This window comes from Rhinichthys klamathensis, unplaced genomic scaffold (assembly GCF_029890125.1).
Source record: "Rhinichthys klamathensis goyatoka isolate OS25496 unplaced genomic scaffold, OSU_Roscu_1.1 h1tg000169l_1, whole genome shotgun sequence".
Classification (NCBI taxonomy): Eukaryota; Metazoa; Chordata; class Actinopteri; order Cypriniformes; family Leuciscidae; genus Rhinichthys; species Rhinichthys klamathensis.
The window spans coordinates 2,054,282-2,075,011 of NW_026606700.1; the positions used below are offsets into that span (position 1 = coordinate 2,054,282).

At 36.9% G+C, this 20,730-nt stretch overlaps 1 protein-coding gene across 2 annotated transcripts in view; it reads right to left on the reverse strand.

Moving 5' to 3' along the window:
• The window catches only part of doc2d (double C2-like domains, delta), a 90,885-nt gene that overhangs the window by 3,535 nt on the left and 66,620 nt on the right, over window positions 1-20,730 (reverse strand). Inside the window, exons 6-10 of one of the 2 annotated variants that reach the window (XM_056259669.1) lie at window positions 13,503-13,629; window positions 13,327-13,383; window positions 11,851-11,975; window positions 2,041-2,122; window positions 565-661 (exon numbers count right to left, since the gene is read on the reverse strand). In XM_056259669.1, the coding sequence (XP_056115644.1) occupies window positions 565-661; window positions 2,041-2,122; window positions 11,851-11,975; window positions 13,327-13,383; window positions 13,503-13,629 (488 nt within the window). The remainder of the gene's footprint in view (window positions 1-564; window positions 662-2,040; window positions 2,123-11,850; window positions 11,976-13,326; window positions 13,384-13,502; window positions 13,630-20,730) is intronic. The other variant, XM_056259670.1, reaches the window with a different exon arrangement.

Below are 20,730 nucleotides of genomic sequence, written 5' to 3' on the forward strand. Positions count from 1 at the left end.
TTTTATTGTAATTTCACATTTAATCTCCAAATTATTGTAGAAACAACATAAAGACAGAGCCTACATTTTAAATATTTGTTTAATGGCATCTTTTTATGAAAGAAGGCATCAATACTGTACATCAATAATATCAATATACCAATACTGCTACTGATGTCTAGATGAAATTGAGTTTTCCCCCTCTCAATATTAGACATTAATTATAGCCATTCAGCATTACATTATCATTGAACGCAATACATTTGAACATTTATTAGCCTTTAAAAATAATAACAACTTAATGAACTAACTAATGAACAATCTTCACATCAACTCATTATAATAAATGTCACATTTACCTGTGCCCTTCAATATATCAGGGCTAAAAAGGCCTAGTCAGGCCAGTTCAGATTTTTAATTGCCCCGCAACAACTTTAAAGGTGAACATATATTCTTTCATATAAACGGGTGTTATTTGAATGGTAAGGTTTTTTCATCATCCTTTCAGCATTTTTCTTCATGTACGTAAACAATTGTTTCTGTTCTACTTAAGTCAACAAACATATTTTTGCTTGTAAAACTCACCTATGAAGTCATTGCTCATGCCCAGGTCATAGTCCCAGACTGAGATCTCCAGGGTTTTCTTGGCGAGCTGATCATGTGGGACTTCATAGGAAAACTCCTGGGTTGAAGAGGACAATAATCAGTTTTGGCAGAGGGAAACATCACAACATCTATATTCACATAGAGTGAAGGTGTGGTCACATTCAGCTTTCAGCATACAAAGTTATGAGCAACAAGATATGGGGCCCTATGTTATTGATCTAAGCGCATGGTCTAAAGCACACGGCGCAAGTGCACTTAGGGCGTGTCCGAATCCACTTTTGCTAGTTTAATGACGGGAAAAATGGTCGGCGTGCCCGGCGCATGGTCTGAAAGGGTTGTCCCCATTCTCTTAATGAGTAATTTGCTATTTACATGGATGGAATTTGATAGTGGAAAGACAGAACTGCAGAGCGCAAACGGATCTGCTCGTGCGCAAGGTTAAAGCGTGCGAGCGGACCATCTACGGGACAAGCCGGATTCCACCATATCTTTATGTACACAATAATAATCTTTTACATTGTAATCCTTTTATTTTTAATATTTGGCATGTTTGTGTGCTTCTGCACCCTGTGTGTGTAATAAGCAGAGTGTACTCGCTTTGTGGACCCGCCTATAGGCGCACATTACTAACGCGCTCTTTAAATAACAAAACAGCCACATCTTAAAGGAAAGATCCACATCAAAATAAGTTGAGCTCCGTCCAAGGCATCTGTGACATTTTGACGTGAAAATGATAACTGTGTCGGGCTGAAACTAGTAAAACACATTCGCGTCGCGCCTGGCGCTGTATTGCGCCGGGTGTATGATAGGGCCCATGATGTCACATTCTAGGGCTTCTGTTTTTAAATAAATCAGAAAATATAAGTAACAAAACATAATAAATTACAAATGGTCATATATAGCAGCTACTCTACTTTGCAACAAAATTGCAAACCACACTGAAGTTTTTATTAAGTTATGTTTTGAGTCAAGAGATCAATCTATGACTATACAAATTCATGTCAAAAGTTCATCAAACTTGAATTTGGTATGCAGCCAATGAAGAAACTTGTGCTTGCATTTCCACTCACCCACGTTCACATGAATATGAATGTAATTGAATAGAACAGAAAGTCGAAAGTGACTAAAGGGCTGCATGGCTACGACAATATCCTAATTGTGAAGTATTTTCCCCTGATAATTTAATTCCGATCGTTTGATTAAAAAGACAAATCAAGGCTAATTTAAACTTGCTCATTAGACCTATAGAATCTATTGAATTTAAATGCCTCTCATTTGCCACTGCATTCGCCTGTGACTCGTTGCAATGCTCAACTGCTGCAAAAAAGAAATGATAATAATAATAATAATAAAATTGGTTCATCAGAAGTAAAATGTAAACGGAAAGGAATCAGCTTTTTTCATGATTAATCAATACAGCTTTGTGTGACTACACCTTTAATGGGAATAGCTGACCTCGTTAAACTCTGGGTTTAGAGTCTTCTTCTTCACTGAGGTTTTGTATTTTGACTTTTTTCCCATGTCAGGCTGCAAAATACTGATAAAGAGAAATAACCAGAAATAAATCATTGCTCTGCAGTGAGAATTGTATAACTTCTAAAACATCAAAGCAAATCATTAGCCTGGTTTGTCTAAAGCTCTCGAAACATCCACGACACAATCTAAACAGAAGAAAAAAACACAGGCAAGGGTGTAAGAGCTCATTTTAGAGAATGACACATTTTAGAAAGAGAGAGAGCAGAGAGAGAGAGAGAGACCTTGTAGAGTCAGGTAGTGATGGTAGGGTGTTGTTTTTGATTATTCATTCAATCCATTACAGACTGGGAGATGATAATCTCTAATTGAGGATGGATGGAATGAATGGATTGAGAGGGTGTCGGAGGACAGATGATGCATCCATAAGGTCTGTGGCTCATGGAGTCATCAGTGGATTATCAATCAAAACGTATCATTTATTATTCATGGAGATATCAAGCTACACAACATGCTACAGAGGAGACAGATAGAGAGACATATGTGAGGTGAAAAAACGCATGGGGATATGATGCAAGAGACACATTGCCATCTAAATGACGAGTTGTGAAACATGCCTCCGAACCAAAGCAGTTACAAAGTACAGTTGAATATATCTAAACAGCACTTAAAGGTTGAACAACAAGATTCACTGAGAAAAATTCTGGTGTGTATTTGCACATGACATCTGCATTGTTAGAGGCAGATTAAGTAAATTAAATAAATAAATAAATCAGGCAACTGCAATTCAATTCAATTCGCTCTAGAAAATGACGAAAGCACATTTGTCTAAACCGTACGTCTGGATAATGCTGGCTGTTGTGCTTCTCAGAGATCCACTCGGTCAACTTTTACTCAAGTTACTGTAGTAAACGCTGCACAAAGGTATTGCTCTTTACAACATCTATTAATTGGTCTATTAATTTTTTATTGACATGTCCCATAATAATTGTTGGATATTAATTGGTCTATACAGACTCAGATTTAAATTCACTAAATTTGTGGATGTTTTCCCGGACCCCAGGCCTAATGAATAGACATAACGCTAATTAATATGATTAGCCTTTTGCTTGACTATATTATCAAACAGCTAATAATGTGTTGCTAATGTTGCAAACCATGTTCCTATTTGCCATCTCAGTCTGCCCCTTTATAAATCAGCATCCTTAGAAACACTTTGAACATCATAGATCGTCAGTGGAAAAAAGGCATATGGTTCATCATAACATCATAATGTACATCATATACATAATTCACTGCGCTACGTATATTGCTAAATGTACCCGACTTTTCATATCAACAGAAAAATATACCGGGAAACCCTGGCTTCTCTTGAGACTCCGAGTTAAAAGCCCGCCCACACATTGACGTGATTGGTTACAAGGTTTGTGACGTAAGGAACCGCATTTTTGAGAATATACTCAGCAGCAATGGTGTTGACTTATGAATTTGACTTATTGGTTCGCCTTAAAGCATATTAAAAACACCAAATAGACATATAAACAACATTAAAAACTTGATTTTCACCACAGGGGGTCTTTAAATAATGCAACATTAACGGTGTTATACAAACAGCATTGAATTTTGTGAATAATATATATCAGAAAATATCTAATCATATATTATATTATATTCACATTTGCTGAATTCGGAAGCACATCCCTACAACCTATTCTTTCTATTTCTGCCATATTCTGCTATATTGTAGTAAGAGTACTATGCTAGTATGTTTTTTCAGCAATATAGACAGAAATAATGTGTTCACAATTCACATCCTAATTCCCTATTGCATCATTGGATTGAAGAAGATGCATCTTTGGATTGAAAGTATTGTGCATGTGCAGTTACGACAAAATGAACGAATTCTTCTGAGACAACTCGTTATTCTCAATTCATATAAAAGATTAATCTAAATGAACAAATCATTCTTGAACGACTCTCACTACACAACTGTGCATTGCTCAGAGATGTGCAATGGTTCTGTAACTATTGCGTCTTAAATTAATATCTTAATATCAACCTAAAAGCAATACAATTAAAAGCAATATCACAGTTACAATCGCGTTGGATGTTTCCATTATAATGACAACTGGACAATATTGACGGATTATCATTTAACACTGAGTGTGTTTGGTGCCAGAAATGATTAACCACTGGATGTTAACCAATAGACTAATGACTCACTATTGAAACGATTAATAGATGCTTGAACGGTAATTCAATATAAAATTAGCCAATCTTTAGATATTAATTGACTGATTTGCTGGTACATGTCTGGATATCAATCAGAAATTAATCAGTAACTTTCACCTAATGACTTTTAGTAAGAATATTAATGATGTTTTATTTCTGTGTGACAAGTTTTATGTCACTGACAGGATGATTTTGCATCTCTAATGGCTTTTTGATGTGATCCTATTAATTTTTTATTGACATGTCCCATAATAATTGTTGGATATTAATTGGTCTATACAGACTCAGATTTAAATTCACTAAATTTGTGGATGTGTTCCTGAACCTCAGGCCTAATGAATAGACTACACTATAGAGGACCTTATTGGGGACCACTTCTCACAGGGAAAGTTGTGATAAAGATATCATTGATTTATCATAGTGTGAAAGAGTTATAGAGTGGATAAACTTGAAGGCAAAACTAACTGATGGTGATGGTAAACATGCTAATGTTAGATGTTATTACATTAAACATAAGCCACTGTCCTTCTAAAGAAGAGCTGCAGGAAATTTCATTCTAGACACCATGGAGCTCACTTCAGATCTAACCCTAAGGAGACAACTGTCGTCATCTGATAATTATAAGAATAACTGTCATCTTAGAAGAGCTTGTCCACAATGACCAACGTCAATCCTGGATGAAAGAAGGAATTTAGCACGGGCAATATGTTTACGCCTACAACGAGACAGTCTTGAGTATTTGAAGTCATTGTGTAGTGAGAGCAAATTCAGAGCAATAAGAATGACATTTTCAATATGTGAACCCCCTGTCTGTTTAGTCCTAGTCTAACAGACTTACATTATTTCTTGAAGCAAGTTCAGTTCATAACAGGCATGGTGAAACATGAAAAAAAAAAAACATTTGATTTACTATTTACATATTAAAGCTGAAGTGTGTCATTTGTAATTAGTGCAAGCAGCATTAAATTAGTGCGTGTAATTATCATTCCTGTAGCAACAGTAGCAAAGCCAAGGTCATGGGTTTGACTCCATGGGCCAATGCATGCACTTATTACATTTACATTTATGTATTTGGTAGACGCTTTTATCCAAAGCGACTTAGATTGCATTTCAAGGTACTCCATATACATCAGATCTTGCTTTCCCTGGGAATCGAACCCATGACCTTGGCGTTGCAAGCGCCAACACTCTACTGTTTGAGCTACAGGAAAGCTTGTAAAATGTATATCTTAAAATGTAATGCAACTTGTTTTTGCTTCTGCCAAATGCATAAATATAAAGGTAATTTATGTGTCCACCGAATGGAATTGTGTACAAGTTTGCCTACTGTCCTACTATATTTAAAAAAAAAAAATCCTGATATGATATCCAAATACAAATTAGAATACACATGAAAATTTTCTGAATGACCTACCACTAGCACCCAGATTTTGAAGTGTATATCCAAAGGAAATTTTACTCTCCGATAAGGCAATGGGGGAGTCATCATATTTATAAATGGTGGGGAACAATGATGCAGATGATGGTCACATTACAATTAATGGTCACATCACATGACAATGCCAACAGGAAGTAAGTACTGTAGGATGTAGTATGTCCATATTGAATTTATACTACACACAAATTAAATTTAACATTCAATTTAATATTCTACAATAATATTAATCTGCCTGCATTGACACCATTATATGAGAACTGAACTGAGCTGGACGAAGACATCACGGTTTTCTCCAGAGAAGCTATAAATATATATATATATAAATTAACAAAATTAATAACTTTTTTACAACAAAAATGAAACATCACAGAACTTACTTAAGCTGGACTGTGACGCTATTTTCTTCTGGAATCAAACTTTGTTGCATTATTTTCCTGTTCTCTCTGTAAAGCTGCTTTGAAACGATCTGTATTGTAAAAAGCGCTATATAAATAAATGTGACTTACTTGACTTGACATGCATAATAATTACCAAAAATACAAAATGTCACTACTGTTCCAAAGTTTAGGGTGGGTAAGATTTTTTTAAATGTTATTGAAAGAAGGCACTTATGCTCACCAAGACTGCATTTATTTGATCAAAAATACAGTAAAAACTATTTTAACAATTCTTTATTACAATAAAAAAAAAAATTCGAATTAAATATCATTTAAAATGGTTTACAAATAAATATAGCATTTTTCAGCATCATTCCTCCAGTCTTCAGTGTCAAGCCAAGTCTTTACTGAAATTTTTGATCAATTTAATTTATCCTTGCAGAATAAAAAGTATACATTTCTTAAAAAAAAAAAATCTTACTGAGCCCCAAATTTTGAATAGTGCAATTCTCAATAATGATTGTTTAATAAATGAAGTACATAATATTCCAACCATGTTGGATGCATTAATCAAACTGGCAGTCCTGCCCCTAACTCGTGCCATTGCTTTAGCCGATGTTGCTGTTGGGATGCTTAGATTGATGAAACAAACAGAAATGTTCTGAAAGCAGAACAATGTTGACATTTTTCCTAGAAATCAACATGCTACAGTTGACTCTGCATATTAAACTGAGATAGGAAGGTATTTTAACATTCAGAAAATTACACACTTCAGCTTAAATGTGCACCTGCATCCATGTATCTGTGAATTAGTCACTAATTACATTTTGACTTAATCGTTTCTGCAATTAGTGAAAAAGGCACATTCAAGTCTGTGCACGACAACAAGCGTCTGAATAAACATTCGAATGTGAGCTTAAATGTCTCGCCGTCACAAGTTCAAATGAAAGAGGAACTATTGAAATTGTGTCCCGTGTAATGACATTAATTAGAGCATGTGCAATAATATCTGCATTCCCTTGTCTGTTCTAATTATGTGGTGATGCCGAGGGCCAGATGAAAATAGAGCTGAACTCTACAGGGCCTCATTCATAATCATTGCATACACACACATACACGCGTGCACACAAACTGAAAAGTGGGGGCATATCTAAATCTCATCAGCCTAACTACACATTAGAAACATCATCAGTTTTAAATGCCTAGTTGCTACGGATACACTCATGTGATAAAGTAAACTTTCCAGAAACAGCATTGTAGAGGCAGATATGTGAAGATAAAAAAGCAAAAAAAGCAAAAAGAAGCTCTTCTTCTCTGCTGTTGTTCATGTCTTTGCTCCTCAGGAAGTTTACTTTCTGTCAGCAGCTCAGCGCAACTCTGCCAGGCGTACTTGAGTCATGAATATTAATTATTTTATGTGATGTTCACCCTAACTGATTTGCCGAAAGGCAGACGTTCATGAATGCTAGCCTCAGCTGGATTACCGTTTACCGTTGGTGTGTTTGTTCACTATAAAAGCAGCCAAGTGACAGAGGCTTCTGCAACATTAGATGCGAATTTACCCTATTTACTTTTTTAATAAACATTCCTGTTCTATTTACTGGTGCATGTTATTCAAAGTAAAAAAAATGCGTAATCTTTAAACAAGACTGCTTCTGAAACATCTTTCCATTTTGGCTAATGTCAACAAACTAGAATTTCTAATAACCTGTCATGAAGGGATCATGATTTAATTAAGTGTCATAGAATATTCTGCTTTTCAAGGAAATGCATCACATAATGGATGTAAAATGGTTTGCAAATATGTTTCATCAACTTTTGAGTTATCATTTTACTCTTTTTTTTCCCCATCTTTGCAGCCTAAGAAAATAAACCTCTTTAAAGTATAATCATTATCAGATAATCTCCCAAAAAGGGTATTTGTGCAAAACTGTTTTCCTCTGCACACACATAATCTTCTGCTGAAGGGATAGTACTCCCAAAAATTCTGTCATTAATTCTCACCCTCATGTCGTTCCAAACCTGTAAGACTTTCATACATCTTCGGAACACAAATGAAGATCTTTTTGATGAAATCTGAGAGATTTCTGTCCCTCCATTGACAGCTACGCAACTGATACTTTGATGCTTCAAAAAGTTCATAAAGAGATCGTAAAACAGATCCATATGAATTGAGCGGTTTTGTCCAAATTTTCTTAAGAGACTCGATCACTTTATATGATCGCTTTTATTCACATAGAAACATTCATCAACTCACATATCAGTTGTGGTAAACAGAAGCTCAAGCATGTTTGCTTGAATAAGAGAACCAATGAGGTTCATTCTCGTGTTACGCAGCACGTTTGAGCTTCCTCAAGAACCAATGAGGTTTGTTCTCGCGCACCAAGCAGGTTCGGTTGAGCTTCTGTTTATGTTCGCTGATCAATGTTTATATGTGAATAAAGGCCTAAATTTAATCTATTCATCATATATAGTGATCGAGTCTCTTCAGAAAATTTGGAATAAACAGCTCAATTCATATGGATTAGTTTTACGATCTCTTTATGAACGCTTTGAAGCGTCATAGTGGTAGTTCTGTAGCTGTCAATGGAGGGACAGAAATCTCTCAGATTTCATCAAAAAGATCTTCATTTGTGTTCCAAGATGAACGAATGTCTTACATGTTTGGAACGACATGAGGGTGAGTAATTAATGACAGAATTTTCCTCTTTGGGTGAACTTGAATTAATCAATGATTGCTTTAAAATTCATTTTATTGAACAGAAAGGCTACGTCTACAAATAAGTCGCTTGGTTAATTACATTTGAAATGTTTCAAATACAATTCAGATATAGAAATTTCTTTCCTGAATTTCTCTGAAAATGTCTGTAGCCTTGCCTTAGCTACACATTGATTAAATGGTCTTCCTTCTAGCAACCTGGATATGGTGATTACATTCACATACTGAGAGCATAGAGAGAGAGAGAGAGAGAGAGAGAGAGAGAGAGAGAGAGAGAGAGAGAGAGAGAGAGAGAGGTTTGAGTAAGCTTCCCTGCCTTAAGCTTCTTCTGTTAAAACCAGACACTGTTGTCTGAGAAAAACATCTCAACAGAGAAAAACAAAACATGTGAACGTCAATAGCAGCCACCCTCCAAATCTAGAGATTTCGTTTCTCTTCCCTCCTACGGAATGACTACAGTATTGATTGGCCCCCAGTCCCCTCTACACTTAATCCCTACTTGTGTCCAGTTCCATGTTCCCTCTATTACAGTATAAGCCAGTCCAGGACTCAACAATAACGATGGTCTGCTGACCTGGGGCCAGTCTGAGAGAGTTAGCTGACTGACGCTGATGAAGTTGAGATGACACTGAGAGAATGACTTAACTGAGAAGCGTCTGTTAAAATGTGTTAAAGTCCCCCTGGTGGAAATCAAGATTTTAATGTTGTGTAAATGTCTATGCGGTGTTTTTAATATGCTTTAAGACAAGCCATGTACAAATTCATCAGTCAACACCATTGCTGAGTATTTTCTCCTTAAAACTGCAGTGAACCAAAGACAGTCTCAAAAAACGCGGTTTGAAAACGCTGATGTTTCTGACGTCACAAACTACCTTGTAACCAATCACGTCAACGTGTGATCCTCAACGAGTGGATCTCTGAGCTGGAGGCGGGGTTAATTAGCATATTTATAGATTCATTTAAATATGTAATTTTGGTGATCAAAGATGAGTTTTAAGGGATACAATTATAGACTACAGGAGGACTTTAAAAATTACAAACCAATTAGTAATAGTAATAATATTTTTTTGTAACTGTAATTGTTTTTCATAACTGTAATTTTATAATTTCATTTATAAAATTATAAATATTAAAAAAAACTATAAAAAATCATAAAACATTTTAAAACATGAATTTATAGCTGTCATATACAATAATTTCCAGATAATTATTATTTATATTTTTATATAAAAAATATATTTTTATGTTTTTATAATTGTTTTTCAAAAGGAATATGGTTAGTAAAAATATAAATATAAATCATGTAAACATAAAAATACATAATTTATCTAAACTAGAAATATCTAAACAAAAAACAAATCTTTATTGTTAAGCCTTACTGACCCGTTTCATAATTATATACATTATAGAAATTAGCTAATTAGTGATACTGAAAACACTTGTTATTCACATTATTGATGTATTCCAATTATGGCATGTTATGTTAGTTTTCCAGAATCCATTTAATAATTACAATTAAAGCCTTTATTGCTATTAAAAAGACTAGAGTGACTGATGCAGAAAATCCAGTCTAATAAAACGACAGTGCTGCTTCAATAAATTCAAGCTAAATCCGGCCATAACTGGAATCAACGTCAGCGGACAAAAAGACAAATAACATCTGGTCCAGCGGTCACAATGCACAAACAACCCAGCATCCAAACAAGCCTCTGCCATACTGTCATACATGTCAGGAGAGAAAGAGTCAAAATCTCCACCTTATCCTAAACTATATTGACAAGTCTAGTCCTAAACAAGCGCTAAAGCACCTGTCACACACAAATGCACACGCACACTCCCAGCAGTCTATCCTGCTGTATAAAAGCAGTCCACTCTCCAACAATAGATTTCCAATGCTCTAGTGAGCCCATCAGTGCCTGTAACTGGCATGATAAACAAGGAAATCCTATCTCCTCAGAGCAGATAGCGGAAAAAACCTCCTCTCCATCACACTACGCATCAAAATACATCCATGATAAGAATGAACAGGACCCCATCGACAGGAAAAGAGTGGTCCAAGATTTATGCATGCTTTATCAGACTTGAGAGGAGAGAGAGAGAGCGAGGGATGGAGAGAGTCGAGAAGAAGAGGTATGGCAAATGATAAAAGAGCATTGCTGTGATGGGAAGCCGAGGGTGGGAAGCTAAAGCTGAGAGAGGACGATTAAAAACAGGAGAAGCAAAGATCCAGGTTTTTTTGGGGGACTTTCCGCTTGCCTCTTGACTCTGTTTCCTTCTCTATGCCCCATTAATTCTCTCAGCCTCCAAATAGAATCTTATTGTGTGGGTGGACTTTGAATTATTCTTCGCAAGAACCCACAGGGGGATAAATTATGATCAACCGGAGGTACAGAGAGAAATAAATCACCCTGAAATGAAATCCATGATGCTAACTAGGAGGAGGGCGATGCCAATGAATTGAGTCATAACGCAGTTACACATACTTGCGTTCGTCTGATGCTGTGCTATGCGATGATTCAAGGAAGGATGAAACAAAATTGTGCTTGTTAAAACTTGCTTTTTGGATTGTAATAAATGTGCAAATTAAATAAAGGCTGTGAAAATGATAATCATGTCCACCGGTGACTCACTACAGGAGCCTTGGGGATTGTGCTAATTTGCTTTAACTCTATTTGAACAACATTGGTGCTTTGAGGTACTGATTACTACATTAGCTTCACTCGTGTGGGGTTGTAGGCTCAGATCATCACACAAAGACCACGGGTCTCATCTCAAAAACAACAAAACAACACATAAAGACAGTCCGTTTGATGATCTGATGCATATTGCGCCCAAAGCTGGAAAGCCCTTTTTTAAAATCTGGTTTAATCTGATTGGCTGCTTTTTTATGCAACTTTCACAATGCCAAAATAGGCATTTGGACTAAAAGCTTCCACTTTATTTTTGGCCTAGAGGGAAGTGTAACCCCATCCAACTCTTTGATCAATTCCTGTCACTTTGCCACTGTCCATTCTGAAAAAACTCACATTTTGACAAAGGGGTCTGAGTAGCCATTCGAATCCATGGCGGCCAGGTGGGCACAGCGAATAATTCCCACAACCAGAGAACTCTTCTCTGTGCAGTACAGCAGAGAGACCAGGATACGGCCACGCTAGAGAAACAGAGAAAGAGATAGACAGTCTGCAGTCGGCTTGTTTCCACTGATCAATATTCAGACCATCAATAATAAATTAAACATTATATGTCTGTTTTAATGGTTCTAAACTAATGATGACAGAAAAAAAATGTATTGTACACAGATGGAGTAACAAAATGTGTGTAAAATGAAATGATAAAAAAGTTAATAAAAAGAACATTTTAGTGTGGAGTAAAGGATATATCGATATGGTGTTGATATACAGTAATTTAAGTTTTAAAAACTTCAGATATGGCAAGATATTTTTGAGTAACATTAAAGTATATACTTAAACCCCTTCAGTAAGAGATGAAAACAGCAGGCAAAAATTATAAGAATGTTGTCTCAAAAAACACTAACATTCAAAAGTTTGGGGTCAGTCAGATTTTTTTATTTAGATTTATTTTTTTATTTTATCTCAAATGTGACAGTAAGACATTTATAATGTCTAACTTATGAAATGTTATTTCTATTTGAAATAAATGCTGTTCCTTTGAACTTTCTATTCATCAAAGAATCCCGTAAAAAATGTAATCAGTTTCCAGAAAAATATTAGGCAGCAGAACTGTTTTCAACATTGATAATAAAAATAAATGTTTTTTCAGCATCAAAACATTATAGTAAGATGATTTCTGAAGGATCATGTGACACTGAAGATCGGAGTAATGATGCTGAAAATTCAGCTTTGCATCACAGGAACATGATTCATTTTACATACATTAAATTGAGAACAGTTTTTTTTAAATCATTGTAATATTCAAATAATTGCATCGAATGCAGGTGAGCATAAGAGGTCTACTTTTAAAAACATTAAAAAAAACTTACTGACTCCAAATTTTGAACAGTAGTGCAAGTATATACTTAATTAAACTGTCAGCAATTGATGTACAAATTATCGTTTGGCTTTTTATATCCTCTCATACTATATTTAGTAGGTGAACCCTGTACACAATATTAGTACAGGCAAAAATTATAGGAATTTTATCTTAAAATATACATATAATTAAAGAAATTCTCATTAGCGATATACATATATATGAACAATTTTAAAACTTATTTTAAAAGTAATTGCCTCACAATCAGCTATTTGCCACTGAATATGATAACCTCATGGAGCAGGACAGTTTATCAGTACAAAGAGACAAACAAGTGTTCAGGATAGTGCTTTGGTTAATTAGTAAATTTGAGATAATAAAAACCAGGCCCTTTTATCTCTTTATTCTCATTGTACCCTGATTGTGAGTGTTCTATATTCTGCTGCAGTTTCAGTGTAAATAGGGAGTGTGCAGAGGTCTCAAGTATGGGATGGAAATTATTGGATCTTTACCTCCTCTTCTGCAACAAGAGAACCAGGATCCACTGCCTGACTGTTAGCCTCCCGGGCCTGTAAGACCATAGAAAGGTTATTAATAATAGACTAAATACCCAAACACTAAATTATGCATTGTACAAATTCCAACGGACGTAACCTCACAACGGCCACAATGACTCACACACACACACCTGTGCAATTCTCTCAAGGCCCATATAGTATTTCTTGCTCTCTCCCTCCTTCAGTTTCTTGAGCGCCACCCTGACTTCACCTATGAACTCATTCCGTCCTAAACGATCCATATCACACACACACAGCCTGGAAAGAGAGAGAGACAGAGAGATATGGCACTCAGAACTCTTCAGCTCAACCTTCAAGGCAGAATGTGTTAAGCATGTTGCACGCACAGCCAGAGAGAAAGAGAATATCTCAAGAGAAGAGACTCTGAGCTGAGAAGAAGGTGGTATTGACTAGAGGTTGACCAAAATATCATTTTTGACCATTTCATTGGTGGTGATAAAAGATCAGATATCAGGAAAAAGTAACGCTTGTGTCAGTGACAAAATTAATTTAGATTCAAATGACTTCTGAATATGAATTGAGCAAATCTGCAAGACTAGACTGCTGTATAAAATGAGTCGCACCATTAATTTTGAAGCAGTTCCTGCATCGCTATTTAATGGCAGAGCTACTGATTTTACAGCAACAAGACTAAATAAATCTGAGTTGTGAGTTTGGCATCTAAATTAATCATAATAATTTAAAATCTGATCACTGAAAAAAAAAAAAAAATCTCGTCTTGTCTTGCTTGATGCATGTGTAGAAACAAATAGCAAAAACAGTGCAAGTGTAGTCTGATTCTGAGTCTATTTGATTCAATTCAGTTGACACTTATGAGCCATCTCTTTTAATGAATGAGTCAACTTTAATGAGTCAAAAGACTCCACAACTGCAGAGATTTATTTTGAATCTTTCAATCGAATCACTGAATCCACCAGATTGCTTACTGAATTAACATCCGACTCACTGAACCGCATCACAAATTTCATTCATGTCTGACTTGAAATTAACACAGTTGTGTGACTTTAATCCTCCATAGATGACATCATGAAATACGTGACATAAAAAAAATTAGTTAATGTATAAGATTAGATAAAATAGCTATATTAATTTTAAAAACTAAGTAAATCTGTTTCCCCCACCTTAGTTATTGGAATCGTCAAAATTTATTATCATTCAACCTCTAGTATTGACACTGAGAAAGAGGGAATTAAGGAAAAGAAACAACAATAACCAGAATTAGAAAAGAGGAATTTATAGTAAACAATGTAAGAAAAGACATTGTCAAGTCAAGTCACCTTCATTTATATAGCGCTTTTAACAATATGGACTGTTTCAAAGCAGCTTTACAGTGATAATAGGAAATTAAAGTAACAGAGATTGTTTTGGCTTTACAGCAGCTCTAGAATAAAGTTATTGTCCAGCTAAAATTAGTTTAGATCGATTCACTTCCGTTGCAAAGATCAGTAAGCAGATGACACTGACATCATGATCTTGTTGGATTCTTGCTTTCTGGATTAGTCATTCCTTCCAGCCAGGTGTGTACACATGCTAATACAAACACATGCACACACTCGTGTGGAGGTGGATAACAGGTGCTCTACACTTCCTGTTTATCATTCTTCCTGAAGCTGCTATGCATTAGTCACGGGGTTGAGCTTTTCCTTATTAATGTCAGTCACTGTGATTATGTCAAGAGTTTGCATGCATACGGAAGTCACCTACATGCAGGACATCCAGAAGACGTGTACTATTCAATGTTTATTCAGTATTGAACTGTGAGTCAGATGAGTCATGGGCAGGCCCACGCAAAATCTGTGCCGGCAGGATTTCGCAGAAAGCTCCACAGGTTTCTGCAGAATTTGACTGCTCGTCATTCAGAGTTTCTCACATGTTTAAGTATTTCATATGCTAATTTGATTAATGATATCAGCTACCAATTAAAACCCAGTACACTCATTGTCCTATTAAAGAGGACCTATTATGTAACTTTCTTTAGGGTATAATGTTGCTGTTTGAAGAATGTCTGCAATGTTACAAAACACAAAGTCACTCCAAAGGGAGTTATTCTCTATAACAATAAGCACTGTTTCTGAACTCCCTGAAACACTTCGATTGTAGTCTTAAGTTTTCTTCCATCACAATATAGCACATTTAAATAATTCCCTCCCAAGGCAAATGCAAAATTAAGGGGCCAAGGCCTGGTTGAGTTGCGTAAGTACTGTGCTGTCGCCATGTCCAAGAGAGTTTTTTTCCGCCTCGGACCTAGCACAGTTATGGTAAGGGCCGCAACATTCCAAAACATGCTGGAAGTATGTGCTAGTATAATATATGGATATTATATAATATATGGAAATATGTGCTGCACGGTTTGCTCTCAATAACAAAATAAAAACACGACAAAATTGAGAAAACGGCAAGCATTTTTTTTAATAAAGCATAAGAAAAGCATCTTATAGCAACGTGGTTTGCACGAGCTCTACAATTCAGCACTCTAGTTACGTCACGTTTATTTATATAGCACTTTATACAATAGCTTAAAATCAAGCAGCTTTACTGTATTAAACATGAAAAGTGTTTAGTGTCTAGTTTCTAGTGTCTAGTCTCAGTGTCTAGTTTCATCAGAAGTACAACCTCATTTTCTAATATGAAGCAGCTCTCTAGTGTGTTTATGTTTTCACTCTCGGACGTCTCACCTCAACCGACTGAACAGGAGAAATGAACCAGAAAAGTTTTCGACGTGAAAGAAGGCGGAGCCTCCACGCACACCTACTTATTACGTAATCGCCATGGAACAATTAAAGTACAAAGGTGTTTACCAGCTGCAGCGAACTTTTCCGGAAAGTTCGCTTTGGCAAGCTGTTTTGAACTCCCAAAATGAACTCCAAACGAAGTTTGTTTTGGCCTGATTTAGTTCGAAATGACGTCACATCAGTTAATTCTTTGATTTCTCTTAAAGGGCACCAATTATGCAAAATTCACTTTTACATGGTGTTTGAACATAAATGTGTGTTGGCAGTGTGTGTACACAACCACCCTATAACGATAAAAATCCACCCAGTGCTTTTTTTAAAATCCCCATAAATCATAAGCACCGTCTCAGAACAACCTGTTCTCAGATTCTGGGCAATGTGACAGACTTTTGCACAGGCCCCTCCCACGACTGTTGACGGACACTGCAGTTTGAGCATAGACCCGCCCTGAGTGAGCTGTACACAGTCCAACATTGTTTCGACACCGGAGCAGCTGTAGACAAGAATGTCTCCTAAGCGATTTGGGTGTTTTGTTGTTGGATGTAAGAATGAACATAGCAGTCGTCATTTACTCCCGTTGCTACTCGAGGATGGATCTGTACCAACTGTTTGTGATCCAGCTTAAAGGGTTAGTTCACCCCAAAATGAAAATTCTGTCAGTAATTACTCACCCTCATGTTGTTCCAACCCCGTAAGACTTTCGTTCATCTTCGGAACACAAAATAAGATATTTTTGATTAAATCTGAGAGCTGGATCACTCCTCCATAGGCTTCTTAAGGGATCGAAACTTGCCGGCAGAGAAAAGTTAAAGACATTGGATGACTACAGTGGATCAATCTTAAGTTTATCAAGCGACGAGAATACTTTTTGTGTGCAAAAAACAAACAAAAATAACGACTTTATTCAACTATTCATTTCCTTCTCTGTGGGCCTCGAGATTTCACGTAGTGGAACTGCGCAACGCTTCTGTGTTGTACGTCACACGTAGGCTCACTATTGGCCGACGCTGGTCATGTGTGTGATGCGTGTGACGTACAACCTAGAAGCGTTGCGCAGTTTCACTACGTGAAATCTCGAGGCCCACAGAGAAGGAAATGAATAGTTGAATAAAGTCGTTATTAGGGCCCAAGCCTTGAAAAGGCGAAGGCCCTATTGTTTTCCTAAGGATTATTATTAGGGCCCAAGCCTTGAAAAGGCGAAGGCCCTATTGTTTTCCTAAGGATTATTTATTATTAGGGCCCAAGCCTTGAAAAGGCGAAGGCCCTATTGTTTTCCTTAGGATTATTAGGGCCCAAGCCTTGAAAAGGCGAAGGCCCTATTGTTTTCCTTAGGATTATTAGGGCCCAAGCCCAAAGGGCGAAGGCCCTATTGTTTTCCTTAGGATTATTTATTATTAGGGCCCAAGCCTTGAAAAGGCGAAGGCCCTATTGTTTTCCTTAGGATTATTATTATTATTATTAGGGCCCAAGCCTTGAAAAGGCGAAGGCCCTATTGTTTTCCTTAGGATTATTATTATTATTATTATTTTTACGACTATTCGGGCACTTTTGGGGCCCTTAACGTGCTCAAAAACTCTTGAAACTTTGCACACATGTCAGAACCCGCGGCCATCAGAGCCGGGCTGAAGCTGGTACCCGGGCGTGGCAGGGGGGCTCGACAGCGCCCCCTGGAACGGGCTCCGAAAACTTGGTCCATAAATCAAACACGCTTGCATGGAATAATATGAAACTCGGTACACTTATAGATCTCATCGGTTCATATATACTTCATGCTCTGATTTTTTACCCCAGCCCGACAGGATGTCTGCTATTTAGGGTTGTTTGGAAAACCCATGCTCAGGAATTCGAAATACTCCTCCTAGAGAATTCAAACACACGGCACGAAACTCGGTCAGCATGAAGTCAAGACACTGAGGATGAAAAATTGCCAGGGGATTTTTGATATCTCGAACGCTTTGGCCGTGGCGAGGAAACGAATTTATGGCGAGAAACAAGAAACAGGAAGTGTGTTATAACTTCTGCATACATTGACTGATCTCGATGAAACTTCAGCAGTCTGTTCGCTGTAAGAGACCGATCACATGGATGTGACTATTGTGAGTCAAAGTTATAGCGCCACCAACTGGCAGCAGGAAGTGTGTCACTTTCAAAATGCTTTGAAATCACCCTCTTATTTTTACCCGATTTGCTTCAAACTTTATGTGTATAATGTAGACACTCGCCAGATGTAGACCTGTGAAAGGATTATTGATGTCTTAGATACTGTTGCCATGGCAACGCATCAAACTTTAATATTCTTTTTGGATGCTTTTGAGACTCTTAGCATGCCTGAAATTGCTTAAAATTGCATGAAACTCGACAGACAGATCACATTTATTAGCTAGTAGACACGTGCAAAGTTTCAGAAACGGGCGTGGTGAGGGGCTCAGTAGCGCCACTTTTAGTCAAAAATGGGGTATTAGTTTTACCTACAGTAACAAAAATCGGTATGTATATTCGTCTCCTCGAGCCGGACAACTTTCTAATTGACAGTCATTAGCTCCGAACAACACAAAGTCAGATATTTTGGTTTGAATGTGATTTTCAGGAGAATTTTCTCCCTCCCTCTCCCTCTGTCTCTGTGTGTGGGGGGTTTGGGGAATTTGACTATTATTTTAATGGTGTTCAAGGTTTCAGGGGCTTTTGGGGCCCTTAACGTGCTTGAAAACTCTTGAAACTTTGCACACAGGTCAGAGCCCACGGCCATCAGGGCCGGGCTGAAGCTGGTACCCGGGCGTGGCAGGGGGGCTCAACAGCGCCCCCTTGAATGGGGTCCCCAAAACTTGGTCCATAGATCAAACACGCTTGCATGAATTAATATGAAACTCAGTACACTTATAGATCTCATCGGACCGAACAACTTACCCTCGGTCAAGTTTTACGCCAGCCCAACAGGAAGTCGGCTATTATGGGTTGTTTGGAGAACGCTTGCTCAGGAATTTGAAGTACTTCTCCTAGAGATTGCATCCGTTTACTGCCAAACTCGGTCAGCTTGAGGTCAACACATTGAAGATGCTAAATTGCGGACGGATTTTTGATATCTCGAACGGTTCGGCCGTGGCGAGGAAACGAATTTATGGCGAGAAAAGAGAAACACGAAGTGTTATAACTTCTGCATACATTAACTGATCTTGATGAAATTTCAGCAGTGTGTTCGTGGTAAGAGGCCAATCAGATGGATGTAACTATTGTGAGTCAAAGTTATAGCGCCACCAACTGGCAGCAGGAAGTGTGTCACTTTCAAAATGCTTTTGACAAAAGTGGGGGGGTTAGTTTTATCTACAGTAACAAAACTCGATATGTATATTGTACTCTTCGAGCCGGACAACTTTCTAATTTACCGTAATTAGCTCAGACCAAGAGGAAGTCAGATATTTTGGTTTGAATGTGGATTTCAGATTCTGAGTTTTTAGCTACTCCTCCTAAGTAGTTTATTTTATTCACGCCAAACTTTTTCAACATGATGAAAATACATTGAAGATGCTAAATTGTGAACGGATATTGAATATCTCAAACGGTTTTGCTATGGTCGAGGGATTCAAGTAATGTCAAAAAAAGAATCAGGGCATGTCTCATATCTTTCTAAAATGTAATTATACACCATTTATTTTTATATAAACTTATACAAATATTAGAACTAAACCCATTTTATTCATTTTTTTCAATTTAAGAATTATTTTTAAGTTTAAAAACAGCCAGAATGGTTGTTTAGTCAAAAATAATAATAATCCAAATCATATATAGTGCTATACTGCCCTCTTGTGTTCAAAATCAGGTAGGCCTATTGAATTTATATATATTTATATATTAGGGATGTTACTATGGGAATAATCTCCCAGCGGTTAATCAACGTGTGATTGTGTAAACCAATTGTGTAAACCTCCCGCTGGGGGGTTTAAAAACACTAACTTGAAAGCGAAAGTATAATATGGACGTCCGCACGGACATTGATAATGGTGACGCTCGCAGAGCGCTCGAATGAATTCCTATGGAAGTAGAAATTAACTAAACGTTCGCTCTGTTCTGCTCGCTCGTCGCCATGGACGCGCACCGTTATGAATGCCAGTGCAGCCGCATACTTTTTAAGTGTCACTAAAATTAGTGCAATTTCGGGGACCGATTGCTTGAATTGTGAGTTCAATAGTCTACTATTTTTCACGGAAAACATAACAATAAAAGAGTACAATGACAGATTCGCTTAAATAGGCGCTTTTACATAAAATAGCCTATTCCGTCATCATCTTTTCAGTCAGCTCTTCACTCTCGTGATTAATGAAATTTGACTCCTGTTGCTGATCTTTGCTGCAACTTTCGTTCAGCTCACAATTTAGTAAGCAAACACGTTTCAAATGTGTTTTTATTTTATTTTTGTGTATGTGTGTATATGTATGTATATATATAGATAAAGCTTATGTTTCAAATATGAGTTAATTAACAATCGTTGGAAAGAATTATATTTTTAAACATTACACTAAACCGTCATTAGGTGTCGCCAGGCGACCGTCTTAATGAGCGAGTCATTGATTCATTCGTTCGAACGACTGAGTCATTCATGAATGAGACAGAT